The 18,722-nt window shown below is 35.9% G+C and overlaps 1 protein-coding gene across 3 annotated transcripts in view; it reads right to left on the bottom strand.

Moving 5' to 3' along the window:
- Stlk (Ste20-like kinase) overlaps positions 1-17,773 on the bottom strand; it is a 34,666-nt gene extending 16,893 nt beyond the window's left edge. The window contains exons 1-2 of one of the 3 annotated variants that reach the window (XM_068367071.1): positions 17,619-17,752; positions 2,876-3,013 (exon numbers count right to left, since the gene is read on the bottom strand). In XM_068367071.1, coding sequence (XP_068223172.1) covers positions 2,876-2,980 — 105 coding nt within the window. In that variant the 5' untranslated portion in view covers positions 2,981-3,013; positions 17,619-17,752. Of the gene's footprint in view, positions 1-2,875; positions 3,014-11,713; positions 11,956-17,618 lie in introns of all 3 variants that reach the window. The other 2 variants (XM_068367070.1, XM_068367072.1) reach the window with 2 other exon arrangements.
- Positions 17,774-18,722: the final 949 nt, after the last annotated feature.

Below are 18,722 nucleotides of genomic sequence, written 5' to 3'. Positions count from 1 at the left end.
CTGTACTCTTATCTAACAGCCTCTCTATATGAGTAATACGCAACTAGAAATTTACAAAAGGGGCTGGTTGAGGAATTAATGAGAGCCAAGGTTGCTCGTTAGTCGTTCTATATCTCTTGTTGATTTGCAAAGATACATGAAGAGACGTATAATGATGATAATAATAGTAAATATACAGTGAGCCCTCGCTACTTCACGGTTCGACCATCACAGATTCACGACTTCGCGGACTTTTTTCATTAAATACGGCATCCGATTTCATCAGCAAACCACTATTTTTGGGAGAAACATAATTTTATTCTAGAAAATTGCTACTCTTTAAATAGTTAATTGCACATTAAGAAAGCGTGTACTTTTGTTTTTAAATTTCGGGTGTGTTTTAAAAATCGAGTATTGTTGACTTCTTTTTGTTTTACTTTTGGCTGTGATCAGATCAGCTGACGTCTAGCTGCCGGTCTCAAGAATATGCGCGTACGAAGTATTGTTTAAACCATTTCTTAACTTATTCAAACCATCTATACAATTGATATTACATAAGCACCAATATGTTATAACCTATCATATTTTTTTGTTTATTACATTTAAAACAACTCTCTCTCTCTCTCTCTCTCTCTCTCTCTCTCTCTCTCTCTCTCTCTCTCTCTCTCTCTCTCTCTCTCTCTCTCTCTCTCATAAGAAATAAAACCTTAGTTCACATATGGCAACTTGAGTTTAAGAATGAAATTAACATGAATATTGTTAGTTGTGGCGATCAATTCCTCGCTTCAGGAGGTACAAGAAACAAAAACACGGCATTCGATTACAACAGCTGATTCTCTCTCTCTCTCTCTCTCTCTCTCTCTCTCTCTCTCTCTCTCTCTCTCTCTCGTGTTATACAATAATTACAAATAGATGAAAAAACCAAAATCGGGTTTCTTAAAGTGTCAATTAAATACAAAACGAAAAAATTATACCATGTATACATCCATTTCAATCATAGCTTAAAATACGGTATCCGATTTTGTAAGCAAACTACTATTTTTTAGGAAACACCATTCTATTCCAGAAAACTTATACTCTTTAAATAGTCAATTGCGCTATAATAAAACATGTACTTATGTTTTTAAATTTTGGGTGTGTTTTAAAAATCGAGTATTTTTTACTTCTTTTTTTTTACTTTTGGCTGTGATCACATCAGCTGATGTCTAGCTTCTGCTCTCAAGAATGTGGGCGGTACGAATACATTAACAAAGAATTGTTTACTGTACACCATTTCTTAACTTATTCAAACCATCTATACAGTTAATATTACATAAGCACCAATGTGTTATAACCTAACATATTTATTATTTATTACATTTTAAACCATTCTCTCTCTCTCTCTCTCTCTCTCTCTCTCTCTCTCTCTCTCTCTCTCTCTCTCTCTCTCTCTCTCTCTCTCTCTCTCTCTCTCTCTCTGTCACATCGAACGTAATAGCGGTAACTTAATTTTTCGATGACTTTAAAAATGGCCTAGTACTTTCTTCTTCTTTTACCATTTTTGCATATGGTGAGGTGGGTACAAGTTGACTTATAACTGAAGTTAGGAAAAGTATTTTGGATATGGAAAGAACAATTACCTTTCGTAACAGTTTAAAATTATCGTAAATTATCATTCTGTCATTAGCGGCAGTTTGCTATTGTGGATTAAACGCATAAGGAAAAAAATAAATTTCCAGCTTTGATACAAATTTAGTACTGTAATTTATATGGATACGGTAAGTAAAATATTTGTAATAACAATGTTTACTAAATGTTTGTTATATCATTAGTTATCACTTTGAGCATGTGTGTTTAATGCATTCGTTTGTTTATTATGATCGAAGATGGAGCGTAAACAAATGGAAGGTTTCCGTTTCAGGCGGCATCATAAAGAAAAACATTATATAAATGGCATTCATTTCATTTATTTGGAAGTTCTAAGAAAAATAAGTAGAACATTGGTAATAACAAAGTCAACATATAATCAATACTTGGTAAGATTGCTGTCGATGCAAAAACTAACCTATACACAGATGTGTAAATGCGTCTGTTTCTTCGTTATGATCAGAGATAAACGTAAACAAAACATTGGTTGTCATTTTCCATCGTGCTTTTTGGCGTGTTTAGGAAACACATGATATAAAATCGCTTTTAATATTTGTGCCTGTTTTAGTTTAGGGTACTGTAGTACATGCATTAAGTGTTCTGTACATTAAAGGGTAGTTTGTTAACAGTACTACGTAAAGGGAAGGTTTTAAAAGTCTGAATATACATGTTAAATAAATACGTAAATATGGTGTCCCTACTTCGCCGATTTTCAACTATCGCGGCCGGGTTTGGAACCTATCTACCGCGATAAACGAGGGTTCACTGTATTTTCATTATAGATAATGACAATTGTTTACTATAATTACCTTTACCTGCCAAAGCTCTAAAATCTATCAAAGAACCCTACAAAAAGATACTCCTCTACAAACTATAATTGGAATATTTTCACCTTTGCAAACAGGAAAATAAAAATGTTTCCCATATCTCGGGTACTATGTATACAAGGTAACTAATTCGCACCGAATATAAAAATGTAATTTCCCCTATAAACACTAATGCTTGCATGTGTGCTTGCTACATAATCTATACTAGCTTACTAAATTTAGTTCACATTGAAATATCTACTCTAAGAAATCTGTGACTACACTGTACTAACAAAATGCCAAAAAATACTATTTACACCAAAGTCCAAACATGACTCCTAGTATTTAGAAAGCATAAGCAATTTTAGCATAACAGTTGCTATGTAATGCCGCCTAAAAATATGCACCATTGAGGTCGTCACAAAGCCATTTAAGGTGCCTCCCGTCGGTAATTTTTCCCTTACCTTGGTTCGGCACAGAACCCATCGTTCATTCCACAATCTCTTCTTGAGGCAAACCGTTCTAAAGTGTCCACTCAATAAAGTTCTGTTTGGGAATGTACTGCCCATGATAATTAGGATTCCTTGTATAAATCTTCAGTACTGTGGTAACAAAAAAATGGCCATGGGCCAGGAAAAAAACTTTTATTCAGAGCAAAAGACCAGTCTGGTTCTTTACCTTACTTCTCACTAATTTGATCTTCAAACCAAGAAAAATTTGTAATTCGGGTTGACAGATTCACATGCAATCGAGAATAAGAACACGAGTAAGTCCGTACCTGAAGAACGAATGATAGCTGGTTGGTTAGGGGTAAATTATGATTAATCATACTGTTCATCTAACTAAAATCGGGAGCTAAAATTTCCAAAGTCACATGCATGGAAAAAAAATCTTTTAGCTGATTGAACAAAATTATTGCAATAATTTTTCTTTTTAAACTTAAGAAGAATTAGATATGGTGAAAATTTAGATGGTTCTCCTTACAAATGCAATAATTTAATAAGCTGGAAAGATAACCATAAAATTTACAAGACTTGTGTCCAAGACTTAGTGTTCATTAATAGTTAAAATCAACGTTTACAAAATTATCACAATTTTTTTTAGTATTTTTCCTAACTATACAACCTTGAGACCTTTAATAGGAGCATAACTTTAAAACGGGAACATCAGTAAAAAATTCAACAATATACTGTTGTTATAACTACCGGCAAGTGGTATGGAAGCCCCATACACCTTTCAGCCATGTAGACACTCACTTTTAACCTTAGGGTTGGTAAGGAAGCCCCATACACCTTTCAGCCATGTAGACACTCACTTTTAACCTTAGGGTTGGTAAGGAAGCCCCATACACCTTTCAGCCATCTAGACACTCACTTTTAACCTTAGGGTTGGTAAGGAAGCCCCATACACCTTTCAGCCATCTAGACACTCACTTTTAACCTTAGGGTTGGTAAGGAAGCCCCATACACCTTTCAGCCATCTAGACACTCACTTTCAACCTTAGGGTTGGGACTTGAGTGGTGGTTAAGGTGGGAAATATAACATAAAGGAAATATACCCTAAAATTTAAAAAAATTTGTCTGATTTGTTACTACATGAATATAAACTATTGTCCCTTAACCAGAGACTCATCCTTAGGGAGGAGGATGTCCCTATGAACCAAAATCTCGCTGATTTTACTTTCCCAGGAAATACCAGAGCCCTAGTTCAGTATAGGAACATAAGTGATGATTCCTGCTAACATACTAACAGTCTGAGAATGAAGATGGCACAGGCATTAGGTTAGACCCATACCAAGAATAAATGGCAATCATTCACGGAAAAACTTATATACTTGTGTAGGATAGGTAGTTCAATGTACAGTATAAAAAGACATGGGTTTAAATATATTTTATCCATTCTCCCCGTTGTCTTGGAGGGTGGGGGAGACACCTCTTAACAGACCTTGTCTGAAAAGAAACGTTACTTGGTTATGAAGCTCCACTACACCTGACATCACGTACAGCTCATAGCAGCCACCACTGTTGCTCCCCCAAGAAGAGTTGAATGTAGAATACCAGAGAAGTGTCCCAAATGACTACAAGCACATTCCTCACCTGCATCACTTTCACCTGTCACTGAGGCCAGAGTTTTCGGCATTTTCAGAGGGTAACTTCGTAATGTCATCAGAGTGCAATTAAAGGGGGGGACAAAAAGTTAGGAAGGGTAGGAGGTATCTATCCCGAAGGAATTCTGCCTCCTGCTGCTCTACTCCATATAGCTGTTACGATGCCCAATGGCATCACATGCATACAACCTCATGGCACTTGGAGAATGGGACTCCTAACTTTAGTGTCTCTTTCATCTCTTCTTACCTTTACTGCCAATCCTGAACTGTCAGGTTAGGTAATGAAGGGTTGAGCACTGTCTGCATTTTTCTTGGAGGAAAAAGCTGCTTGAGGTTCTAGTCTGGCTTTAGAGGTAGTAAGAGCTTCTTAAAAGCTGACACTGACGGTGTGACAGAGACTGAAGGTCTCCCCGCAGCTCCCATTCGAAGGGCCTGGGCCCCTAAAGGTAAATGCACAGAGGGGATGAGGGAGTCATACCTAGCCTTATTCCACCATGGCCTCTATGTCCCTCTGAGGGAAACCTACATAGCCACAATTCATCCCAACGAACTGTGCACATATTTAGTTTGGAATGAGACAGAGCACCAATAGTGCAACCACCCATATAGTGTACCAAAACACCTTACCAGTCTGAGTTGGCACTTGGTATTGCAAGGCTTCTCTCTCTCTCTCTCTCTCTTATAAGAGAAAAGAGTTAAGCCAAGTTTGATGGAAAAGAAGGGGTGGGCCCTTCATCTCAACCAAAGGTGGTTGTACATGGTTCCATACGATACGTCTTCTCATTCTCGGTAATGCACTGTCTTTCTCACTCGCAAACGGGAGAGGTAAGTCACAGTCATACGCGACTCCTGTCAATCTGTCATCCTGTACTTCTTCAATGATATACTCTTCTTCTTAGAAGTATCAGCGTCTGAAGAATCTAACAAAGACGAGGAAAAAATAAAAGGAGGTATGCATATGCTTCTCCTACCCAGCCTTCTTCATGTCAAGGTCTTGGAAACTAACAACGATGCTCCCATGGAAAAGGGGACTCTTCAAAAGAAGTAGCGACAACACGCAGGTGCCACACGCATAAGAGTCACCATGGGAGATGTAGGAGTTGAGAATATACTGCTGGGACAGCCTTAACAGTCTTGGTGGCGCCAAAAAGTCTTTCCTACCGATAGAGCACCAGCAATACCCAAAGACTACCAGCTTTTTTAGGTTCAGGTCGTTGTGGTTGTACAGCCACAAATAGGAAGGGAGGACTGCAAACAGTCCTGCAGCTACAAAAAAGAAAAGATTAACGGAAAATTTGCGTAAACCTGTCGCACATTTACGGTTTATCAGGAAAACAACTAAAAGTCCTTATACTTGATTAATGGCAGGTTTGCGTAAACCTGTCGCACATTTGCGGTTTATCAGGAAAACAACAAAAAGACCATATACTTTTCCTTCAATTTAACCAGGTTTACCCAAACATATCAGCCTGTTTGCACTCTTACCCATTTATTCTAGAACAAGGAAGCAAAAAGATAGAAAAAAAAAGCCAAAACCAGAGAGGCAGCAAGATAATGTGTGCACTGCTTGCACCGGAAGTCAAAAGTGAGTGGCTAGCAGACTGACTGGTGGGCGGGGCTTCTCCACCACCTGTTGGTTATAACCACGTCGTCTAATTTTTAATAACCATTCCAGCTTCACTAAAGTTATAATCCTATTAAAGAAAGATGGTTTGTATTTTTGTGGGAATAAGCATATTTTAATGCACAATACAGTATTTATATTCCTTCAAGATGAGACAGAATCAAGTTAGGCGGCAATCAAACAAACAATGCTATGAAAGAAAAACATTTCTCTGATGTATCTTTCATTTTTCAAGTGGTGGACATTATGATCTTACCATGCATTTATTCTGCTTTACACGGTCATAAAAAATACAAACCAGTACAGTACCCTAATACTGCTTGCTAATGTACCTCAGTACTTTGAAAAGTAGCCAGCCAAAAATTTGCACATTAGGAGAGCAGTTGTTTTAATTCTATCAGTCAGTGTTAATAAGAACCTTAAGGCTGGTTTACACGGGGATAGTTCGCTGGTGCTAGTAACTAGCGGCAAGTTAACTTTCCCGGATAGTAAGCTTTTGCACGAGACACTTTGCCTTTGCAAGGGGATAGTTTGCTGAGGCCAGTATACTATCCCCCGTGTAAACTGGCCTTTATCAGAGTTTTGTTTACAGTACTTAAAATCATACAGCCCATTCTCATTTTACTTAATTGTTTCCTCAGCTTGTTCTATGCAATAATTATGCTAATTATTTAATTAGTACATTAGTGTTGTTTTGATTGTAGATTTCCACTGTTATTCTCAGATTTCATGAGTACTCCTCTTAAATGGTGCAAATAGTCCTAACTCTCCAAAATTTATATTACTTAACACAGTCCTTGTTTAATTATCTAATGCTTACTCCAAATAAAATTAGATGACAAAATGCGGTACAACTTCAGAAGGTATTACATATGAAAAAGTGTGCAAACTAAAGTGGTAACAGCAAGGTCTGGGTTGAATGGAGCGGAGCCCTAAGCATTTTTGGAATAATAAATTTTACCAGGTGATCGCCAGAGTGGGGTTTGAAACCCACTCAAACTCGTATGTTCCTTTGATCACTGCAACTCAACCATCCTTGTGAGCAAAGGATGGGGTGTGGTTTGGGGGGGGGAGCCTATAGGTCTATCTACCGAGTCATCAGCATCCTAGCTGGGGTGAAGAGGGGGCTTGGGCGCTGATCTTATGTACACTATATATTGTCAGTCTCTAGGGCATTGTCCTGCTAGCTAGGGCAATGTCACTCTCTCTCTTGCCTCTGCCATTCTTGAGCAGTCTTTAAAGCCTTTTAACCTATTTTGGAAAAAAATACAACTTTTATTTAAATTTCTATTTTTCATAGCTATACTGTACAAATATGGCGCTGGAGCGACTGGTGAATTCATTTAAGGTAGTTAACAACATGTGAGGCGCACGGCCGATTGGCGACAGGTGCTGCATGTAGGCAATTGGCCTCACCCAAAAAACACTTCACTCACATTTGACTTTCAACGAAGGCTGAGAGGGGGTGGTTAAGGTGGAAGAATCAGGTTTGCATACGGTAGCTAAGAAAAAATACAAATCTCTTAAAAATTTGATATGCTCATACGTGTATACTGTAGTTTACAAAGCTTTTGTCCTTTATAGTAGGGCGACTCACTTATTGGTAGGTAGGAAGTTCCCATAAAACCAAACTGGTCAAGTTTTCCTCATCCCAAATACTGTAGGAGCAAGGGAGATGACTCAAACAACACACCCCTATCTGGCCATCTATGGGATAAATAGGCTGATAGGGCCTCGCCTGTAATTGGCAAGTACAAATCCTTCACCCAGAAGGAAAAATTCAGTATGGAATTAAAATTCAGGCATATGATGACCAATGGGTTTGATATTCATTCTACCATCCTACCCTTCACTAAAAGTAGACCAGAGGGAAACTAATAATAATGGTGCTCAGAAGTATAGCTTACCAACATTAATGTTAGATCCAGCAAGTAACGGTGTAACCTCTTCATTCCCAAGAGAGGGTAAAGAATAAAGAAGCTGAACAGCCAGTCATTCTACCTTTCATTCCAAACTCACCACAGGAGCAAGAACAAAAGTGTTGATGGATTTGCAAGTACTGTATACTGTACTCCCTTAAGTAAGAGGCTATGAAGGTTGTTTGGAGCTTCCAAACTCCTGCCTTCAACACATAGCCAACAGCAAGATTTCTCTTGAAGTCTAATCTGAGCTGATACCTTGACCCTCTCAGCAATCAAGGCATATGCTCAACAGATCATCTCACGAAGCCATAAAGAGACTGTGTTCTTCAACATCTCTTTTTTTATTCTGTTCATGCTAAGAAAGAGATGCTGACACACATGCCCCTGAGGTGCCAATTCCTTTTCAGATAGAAAACCACAGAGCCCTCATGACAACACAAAAGTATCTCTTCTTAGTTACCACTCGACACTTTGCGTAGCGATAGAATGGAGGTCCCAAACCAGTGATTATGCCACAACGGGATGTGGGTGATAGGCATGAACTAGGGCACGAAACTAATGGAAACCTCCTTCTAACCCTCGGCGTGGGCTGTTTCATAAGAGAGACCAGGAAACTCGGCTTCTCTCTTTGCGAATGCTTGAGAGGCAGATCTCTGTCTGACGACTTTTTCAATGGTAGAGCCTTGACAACAAGGGTCACATCCCACTCAGGAAACCTGAAATCCTGGGGTGGGCATGACTGCTCGAAATTGCTCAAAAGTAGAGACTACTCCAGTGACCAGGAGAGTTCAAACCCTCTTAAGAGCTCATCTATAAGAGCTAACAGATTGGGATTCCACACAGCTTGAGGGTATCTAGCTGCAACCTGGATCATCCTGAAATCTGGGGTGATCAACAGAGAGCACCAACAATTACGCCCAGGACAATCGTGGGCCGACAATTCAGAACATCATGATTCCAGTGCAAGAACTATTCAGCGCAAAACAATGTGGCAAAATAAAGTAAAACTAAAAACGTTAAAAATTAAGAAAAGTGATCAAATTAGTTTTTATTTGTAACTAATTATCAAATTTTAAAAAGTAGAATAAAATATTTATTGAAATAACATACTATAAAGCATTTCTATATAAAAAAATTTCAGTAATTCATTGTTGTAGCTTATATTTTGTAAGCATTCCAATTTGTTTGCTTGATTCCCTATTCACTAACTAGGTTTTTTTATAGCGTTAGCTGTTCTCTAATAATTTACTTTTTTTCTGGAATCGTTGTGATCAGCTTTGATTCTTAGTATCACTTTATTTCTGCGTTGTCTTGCTCCAATTTTAAAAACTCCACAAACTTCTAAAAGGTTGGGTTGTTATAACCCAATCTTATCTGAAGACTTTGCTGCCACCCTTCTAATCGCGTTATTGGACTTTAGTAGGTTTACTTGCACCTTATCAAATGTAGTTTATAATTCAGGTTTAGAAATAGCATTTCTCCTACGGCAGTGGAAGGGACAACCAATACACGCACCCTCAAAATAATTTGTTAATTCTGCCAATTTGGGAGGCATAACATCTTGCAAAGATTCAAAACCCTGGCCACAAAAGCTAAGGCTTCCAACTTCTAACAATATTTTCGAGTATGCTCTTCGCTTATTTATAACTGTTTCAGATTTAAAGCCTGTATTTTCCACAATTATGGGCTGAGCTAGATGAAAAAAACAACCACTAATTTGCGTGCCTCCAAACATTTGAAAACGTATTGGTGTTTCTGCTGGGTTTTGCATTGGTGTCTGCCGGGTTTCACAATGGCATGACAGCATCCCGTACTGCTAACATCAGCATCCCCTTCTAACTCCACTCTTCTCACCACCTCCATTCCTGACCTTGATCGGGGTCTAGAGAAATCACTGCAGCCTTCTTTACCTTTGATCCTGCAAATATAGCTACATCTTAAGGTTTGGCTGCAGACACTCTCAAAGAGCCAGAGCCCTTGAAAGAGACACCACGATGTATCAAGAAGTCCTGCGAAGAAGTTCTCCACTCCTCCACCGTTGCCTGCATGTCATTAACTCCCTCATTATTGAAACCTACACCGTTTCGGTTTACATTGAACACATTACCTATTTCAAAGGACGAAAGGTTTGTATATGCGTAGGAACAAATTCCTGAAATATTTCTATAGTAACTAAACTAAACCTTTTATACTGACTTTTCAAACAAAGTGGGATGGCAGTATGGAAAAAAAGTTGAACAGATCTTGTTGGTGCAATTAAAATAATGGTGGAGATGAATTGATGCAAGAGATGAAATAGGGGATTTTCTGGCAGAGGGATACTTCTCAAAGTGTTAATCATTGTCTTAATGATTATCAGTACATAATTGACACTTGATTAGATGACCCCATTAGTATTTAAAACCTTTTAAAATTCTTTAACACTGACATCAAGCACTCAAATACCCTTTGTAGGTTTTTTTATTTTTTTTTTTATTTTACACAATTAGCTCGGAAAAGGATAGCAAAAAATTATTTTAGGTCAATGGTCCACATCGGTCAATAAAAATTAAGGTAAACAACTAAATAAAAGAGAAGCTATGCAAGTCCAGTAATATTTCCTTCACACATCACAGAAGCCGCAAGGCATGCAAAAATGCTTAAAAGAGACTTGGTGGATAGAGTCAAATAGGCTTTTATGATACACAGAGTACAAGAAGAAAATATTGTCTTTGTGTAACCTCAATACAAACCACGATCCAGCAAAAACCTTTAAAGCATATCATACGAAAGGGTGACTTTAGGTTAAGAGATAGTTCAGATTTAGTACCATCCAAGTTTCATACAGGAAGCTTACACACTGCACGATGCTTTTGCATTCCGCAACACAAACAATTCAGGCAACTCTCAGGCAACTCCTTATACCAATCAGTACTCCTGGGTATACAGCACTGTACTTGGGAGAGGTAAGAATGACAAAAAAATCATTAAGATCCTAAAAGCTACAGATATAACTCCGGTGCTAATAAGTTCAATAGTTAGAAGGGGATAAGCAATTCTTATAAAAATAATGTGATATAAAGAGCGTTGTAAGTCAAGCACTATCATATGAGTCTTTCAGTCGAGAAACATGCCAAGTGCCATTTTTAAAAAGTGTCGGAAATCGCGATTGAAAATTGCCAATTTTCAATCGCGAATTACTCGGTAAATATAATAGCTAGGAGTTTCATATTTGTTATAAATATAAAATTTGCTACTATTTATAACAAATATGAAACTCCTAGCTATTATATTTACCGAGTAATTCGCGATTGAAAATTGGCAATTTTCAATCGCGATTTCTGACACTTTTTAAAAATGGCACTTGGCATGTTTCTCGACTGAAAGACTCATATACAAAGGGGTAATATAGTGAAGTCGTACCAGTTGTAGTCTTTTGCACTATGCTTCTACGAAAGCAAATATTATCAAGGGTGTTAATAAAATGTTAATATAATAATGGATATTAAATGACTACATAAGAGCCTCCCTCAAGATATATGCCTATACTGTAGTTTCTAGGATCTTCCTCTACAATTTGTATTTACCGAGTAGAGTTTACATGCACAATATAATGAGTGCCGCATCTTAAAAGAGCCGGGCAGCAATTTACATAGGCTCAGGATCTTACGAGGGGCTTGTATGCAGTGTCAGTATGACCTACGCGCACATCTATGCGCACATCAGGGGAGACGGCCAGACTGGCTATGCGGGAACACGCACATGGACACTCAATGCAGGACATGACCCACACACTGACAATGACACTGACACTTTCTCAAAATGACTGAAGGAAGAGTAGGTGAAGGTTCTCAGACAAGTCCCGGGATCAACGCCAATGACACACAACTTTATATAATGTCACTCCAATGCCTGCCATAAGAAATAACATATTTTTACTCAAAACTAAGTGTAATGGTGTAAACAGTGGCAAGACAGCAATATCTTAACCCTTTTACCCCCAAAGGACGTACTGGTACGTTTCAGAAAAGCCATCCCTTTACCCCCATGGACGTACTGGTACGTTTCACAAAAGCCATCCCTTTACCCCCATGGACGTACCGGTACGTCCTTGCAAAAAAATGCTATAAACATTTTTTTTTTATATTTTTGATAATTTTTTGAAATTTAGGCATTTTCCAAGAGAATGAGATCAACCTGACCTCTCTATGTCAAAAATTATGGCGGATAGAGCTATTTAAAAAATATATACTGCAAAATGTGCTGGGAAAAAAATAACCCCTTGGAGGTTAAGGGCTGAAAATTTCCAAATAGCCTGGGAGTTAAAGGGTTAATGTTTTTTAGCGGACATTATAGGATTACAGTACAGCAATTTAGGAGTAAATTACCACCTACTTGTAATGTAATTTGGAATAGTAGAATAACAGACTAATATCAATTATGCCTCATAACAATATTAATAACTATCTTCCACTTGTATATGTAACTGAAAGTGAATGAAGTCATCCATTACTCCTTGATCTGAATAAGTCACCTTACTCATCCCTGACTATAGTCCATTTCTTTTAGCGATGCATATTTGCACCGACTCGCAGCGGTGCCCTTTTAGCTCGGAGAAGTTTCCGGATCGCTGATTGGTTGGACAAGATAATTCTAACCAATCAGCGATCAGGAAACTTTTCTGAGCTAAAAGGGCACCACCGCGAGTCGGTGCAAATATGCATCGCTAAAAGAAATGGACTATAGTAAACAATTTTCAAATTATAAATTATAAATATTACATGAGTACTATTATTTCTATAATGCAAAGATACCTAGTCACATCACCCTTGAAACTAATCTTAAATCCTTTAGTCAGAAGATTTACCCTTTGGAACTTTAGTACATCTTTCAGTAAATTATAATACAGGTAATCATCGAAGTCTTTTAAAATGGAGTTGTAAGATTAACAAATACTGTCATCAAAAAAAGGAAAATGTATTAGAATTTTAGATTTTGAAAAGCAAACGACACATAAAACAATTCATCACAAAATGTAATATCAGTGAAAACAAGCTTTTCTTTAGACTGATAACTACTGTCATAATGTCTCGACACCTCGGGAACAGAAGTGATAAAAAAACCTAACCTAACCTAACAATACTTATCTTTCCAAAGGTTCCTACAACATAGTGTTAGTTGTACCGCACGTGTATAACACACGCTCGTATACTGTAACAGTATTTCTGTTTTTTTGTATATTATCGTTATCACTCTCCCTCGCACTAATAACCTGTTTAAGCAAGAACAGCACAAAAATTCAAACAGTGATTCAAGAACACACAGGGATAAACAGGTCATCATTGCGAGGGGAGAGCAATACTGATAATATACAAAAAAACAGAAATACCATTATAGTGCATGAGTATGTGATACACATGCAGTATATAGTCTATGGTCCTTTTTTCACTTAAATGGTCTTGTAGCTTTGTTCAAATACTGTAGTTACTTCCTCACTAATATTGGTTTTAGCAAATAGACTCTTAGAAGTTCTGGGGCTAATTATAAGCTTTTATGAAATTTTATTCAAAGGATACAAATGCCTTATTTTCATTCATGCCTTGTTAATAAATCAGGCAAACAAACAAACAAACACTGAATCATTCACAAGAATTTTATGTTGCTGTTAGATGGATGACAAATCTCTCATTGAGAAAAGCTTCTTGCTGTTAGTAGTTATGAGAGCTGCTCAGTAGGAGGAGGAGATTACAGAATTGAAATTGAAGTTTTTTTTTTTTTTACAAACAACTTAAATAAAATTGGAATAATTGCTATCTTCCATATATTGTACACAAACCGCAGTTGGATAAATGCAATGTTATCAACAGACAAAAAGGGTTCTCTAACCAATTGTTTTATATTTTCATAAGTACAGAACCTGTTGCTGAAGAGAACCATCTACCTTATAATTTTTCAATTTGCATTCAATGCCTTGACAAGTAAAAGGAATCATCGGAAAAAAATTAATCAGATATGTGTACATGTTACATAGAAATGATCTTGAAATCTCAGTCTTTAACTAGTTAACGATGTAAAACACACTCCTCTTTCGGTATGATTCTCCAGCCATAAAATAGCTATGCTTACTGTATTTATATACATATCAGTATTTCACAAATATATTAACCCCAAATTTCTCATCTAAGGAGCTTTCTTTATTTATTGTAAGATCCCTATTTACCAAGGCACTTCCCCTAAATTTGGGGGGTAGCTGACATAAAAGTAAAAAAAAAAACAAAGAGGGGACCTTTCCTGTCTCAAGTGCAAAATAACTAGAAGGAACCAAGTGCTTGGCTTCTTAGTTTAAATGTCATGGACTTAATTCAACTCGATTACCTTATTTCACATGGAAAATACCTCTAATATTTTTTTCTGAATTGATGTGGCAGATAACAAATTCTTAGGTAAATAAATATGAATAGTACTAGAATAAAGTAATTGTCCTTATACACACGTCTAAATCCTCAGACAGTAATTCAATGAGAGCTGAATTGCTCCTATTTTTTTCTGAATTGATGTGGCAGATAACAAATTCTTAGGTAAATAAATATGAATAGTACTAGAATAAAGTAATTGTCCTTATACACACGTCTAAATCCTCAGACAGTAATTCAATGAGAGCTGAATTGCTCCTAAATGAAATTGAAAATTGACTAAAAGTTAAATATGTTAGCTAAGTTTTAAGCAAAGGTGTATTACAATCTATAGTGAGGTGTGTAAGGGATACTATAAGGATACTCTCTAAAGGGACAACTGAAGGGCTAAAGTGGGATTCTTCTATAAGTGCCCATGAATCCAAAAACTGGAACAATGGTTTGCTCGAGGCTATTCTCCTCGGGCATTTGTAGTTTCCTTAAGAAGTGAAACATTCTCACTATCCTCCCAACCAATATACATTAGGAGAGGGACTCTCAATATCCCCTGCTGCGCAACACTGATTATTTGGCTTAAATAAAAAATGAAAAGAAACTTCTTATCAAACCCAACTTCGGGTGTTGGTCACGTCTAAGTCAGTAAGCCTAATGATATACCTTACATATATGTTTATTTATAATAGAACAAGAGAGTATAACTGGCTGTTATTAGTAATATGACAAAGTACTTGTTTAAAGTAGAGCAGTTTTATAAATATGTTGTTATATTGGGTTGGTGATCATTTACCAAAGAGCAGTTAACATTTACCTCTGGCTATGTAAATACTTATCTCACGAGTCTGTGTATAGATATTGGATTAACAGGATTACTATAGCTTCGGTTGAAGACAAATAAAGAAGGTTTAAGGACATCGGTATTATCTCTAATTATTCCACCAAGTACAATTGGGATATAACATTAACAAGATTTCTGAATGTGCAAAAGATCATTTGTAAAAGTAGGTTGTATTGGAGTTATCAACCATCCTCAACACAAAATACAGAAGGTTCTCAACAAACTTAATTGGTTCCAAGATGTTGTTTGAAAGTCAAATTGTTAGCAAGTCCAATTTTGTTAAAATTAACCTGAATTCCATACCTATGATCTCCAGCAATAAATAGTCAGGCTTCATATGAAATAGATATATATCAGGTTATTAAAAATATTTTTTTTGTTTATGGTGTTAAATGATATATTATTTTATGACAGTATTTCTTTATCTTTGTTATTTTCTGTTGGATTTGTGTTTGTATCTCCAAATGTTTGTAAGTCAACTGCTGTCGAGGACCTCCTGTGCTGTCTAATTTCCAGAAAGCACATGAAAATGTCTATAAAATTGTATGCCCCTGATGGGTAATAACTCAAAAACTGCAGATTTAGTTATGTGATATCTTCCATTCACAGAAACTTTTCCTTGTTGATTTATATTGTTGCTAACAGATAGACATTTCCACAGGCCACCTTATGGTGCGATCCTACCATATCATAGCCGATATGAGTGGCTTAAATCTCTGCCATAGATCTATTTTATGATAGAAGGTTAATATAGCAGTAGGTATAGACTTCCATGGTTAAGTTTAGGCAATAATTGGAGTAGTTTACAACATAATCTGCTATGGTTATACTGTATCCCCATTAGAATCATAGTTTCAGATGGGAATTTTTCTAGATAAAACCACATTTTTTTTATTAAGAAAGTTTGGGGTGTATGCATGATAGCGGCCAACGGAATGTATGATGACAGCCGATTATGAATACAGCAGTGTATAGGGGGTCGCAGGGGGACGTTAGCCCCTGCTGTTAGGTAAGTAGGTAAGGACATGCATTGTAGGTAAGGTGGGGGGGGGGGGGGGAGTTTACGTTAGTTGGTGTCCATTTTCAATGCACGCGGGAGGAATTGGTCCCTAATAAACAAAGTCTGCAAAAGTTTTTCTCATCCTAAACTATAATATCCATTACCTCAAGTAGACCAAAACTAAAGAACTTAAATTTAACCTTGTTTTATTTTTTTCATATTCTGATCCAAGATCCCCTCTATTAGAAAGTTTAACAATGTGGTGTACCCTGATAGAATGGAAATAGAAAGTAAAATTATATACAAATTAAACACCACGAAAATCGGGCCTCACTTGAAGAGCCAAAGGTTAAGCAGGATTAAAGTCAGTCGTAACCTAAACTTCCTTATTTCTTCATGAAAAGGGAGATTATGGAGCCTTTGTATATCAGCGGCAAGTTCCTCCCACGTACATAGAAAATGGAAATTTTCATCCCATTTCCAAGTCGTTCATAAGCATCTTTCTGCAAAACCTCTACACAAGAACACACCTGGAGCATTTGTATATCAGCTGCCAGTTCCTCCCGTGTGGATTAAAAATGGACATCAACTAACCTAAACTTTCCCCCACTAACCTAACCTACAAGGCGTATCCTTACCTACTTACCTAACAGGGGATTAACGGCCCCGTGGGACCCCCTTTACACTGCCGCATTCTATGTTAAGCCGTAATCATTCATACAGATGGTCGCTATCATACATACAGCCCTACCGCCTAACTTAAACTTCCCCAGCCTAATATAACCTACAAGCTGGGTCCTTACCTACTTGTCTTACAGGCAGGGGGTTAACGGTCCTATGCTACCCCCATTTGACTGCCGTATTCTTAGCCAGCCGTCATCATACATATATGTCTATATATATATATTATCCAACTAAGGTTGGATAATATATATAGACATTAATAAATTAACAAAATTTCTACATAATGTATAGACATATTAATAAATTAACAAAATTTCTAGGTTTCATTGTAGTGTATAGGTTGAAATGAAGGTCAAACTCGGTTAAATCACGTTATTTACTATAGGAAATCATATATTTTCTGTTCGAAATCACACCCTGTAATACAATACAAATTTACCAATTTCTACATAATATATAGACATATTAATAAATTAACAAGATTCCTACACGAACTCGAAGTCAAAATTTATGTACACTGGAGACTGGCAAAGAATTGGACATAGTTCGCCTGGGATAGGCCTTACTTAAATCCTTGATTTCCGCCTAAATTATACAATATCCCTTATTCTGGTTTTAATTACTGTGATATTAAGACACTAACCTGCAACTGTAGAGGACCTCTTTTGTTGCAAATGTAGAATTTGAGCGTTGACTGTTAAACAAGTTACAAGAAATGTAGTGTCAAGATCGTCCCGATATGGATTTGTTTTGCTTGAAACGGAACAGCTGATCAATTAGAGAAGAAGAATCGGTCACTCTCACCACTTTGACGTTTATTATTATTATTTATTACTGTTGTTATTATTGTTATTATTATTATTATTATTTATTACTGTTGTTATTATTATTATTATTATTATTATTATTATTTATTACTGTTGTTATTATTGTTATTATTATTATTATTATTATTATTATTATTTATTACTGTTGTTATTATTGTTATTATTATTATTATTATTTATTACTGTTGTTATTATTATTATTATTATTATTATTATTATTATTTATTACTGTTGTTATTATTGTTATTATTATTATTATTATTATTATTATTTATTACTGTTGTTATTATTATTATTTATTATTATTATTATTATTATTATTTATTACTGTTGTTGTTATTATTATTATTATTATTATTATTATTATTATTATTATTATTTATTACTGTTGTTATTATTATTATTTATTACTGTTGTTATTATTATTATCTATTACTGTTGTTATTATTATTATTATTATTATTATTATTATTATTTATTACTGTTGTTATTATTATTATTTATTACTGTTGTTATTATTATTATCTATTACTGTTGTTATTATTATTATTATTATTATTATTATTATTATTACCCGAGCTTTAACCCTTGTTGGAAAAGCAGATGCTATAAGCCCAAAGATTCCAATAAGGAAATAACCCAGTGAGAAAAATAATCAAGGAAATAAATAAACTACAACAGAATTAATTAATTAAAATTAAATATTTCAAGAACAGTAAAAAATCAATATAAATCTTTCATATATAACTTATAAAAACTTAAAAAAAAAAAGACAAATCAGATAGAATAGTGAGCCCGAGTGTATGCTGCCCTCAAGCAAGAGAACTCTTAACATTTAAAAGACCTGAAGTGGTAGAACCTGTAGAAAACAGGACAATATATATATATATATATATATATATATATATATATATATATAT

Source organism: Palaemon carinicauda, chromosome 45 (genome assembly GCF_036898095.1).
Source record: "Palaemon carinicauda isolate YSFRI2023 chromosome 45, ASM3689809v2, whole genome shotgun sequence".
Lineage (NCBI taxonomy): Eukaryota > Metazoa > Arthropoda > Malacostraca > Decapoda > Palaemonidae > Palaemon > Palaemon carinicauda.
Note: the sequence above shows the minus strand (reverse complement) of the source record. Positions and strands in the feature narration are given on the sequence as shown.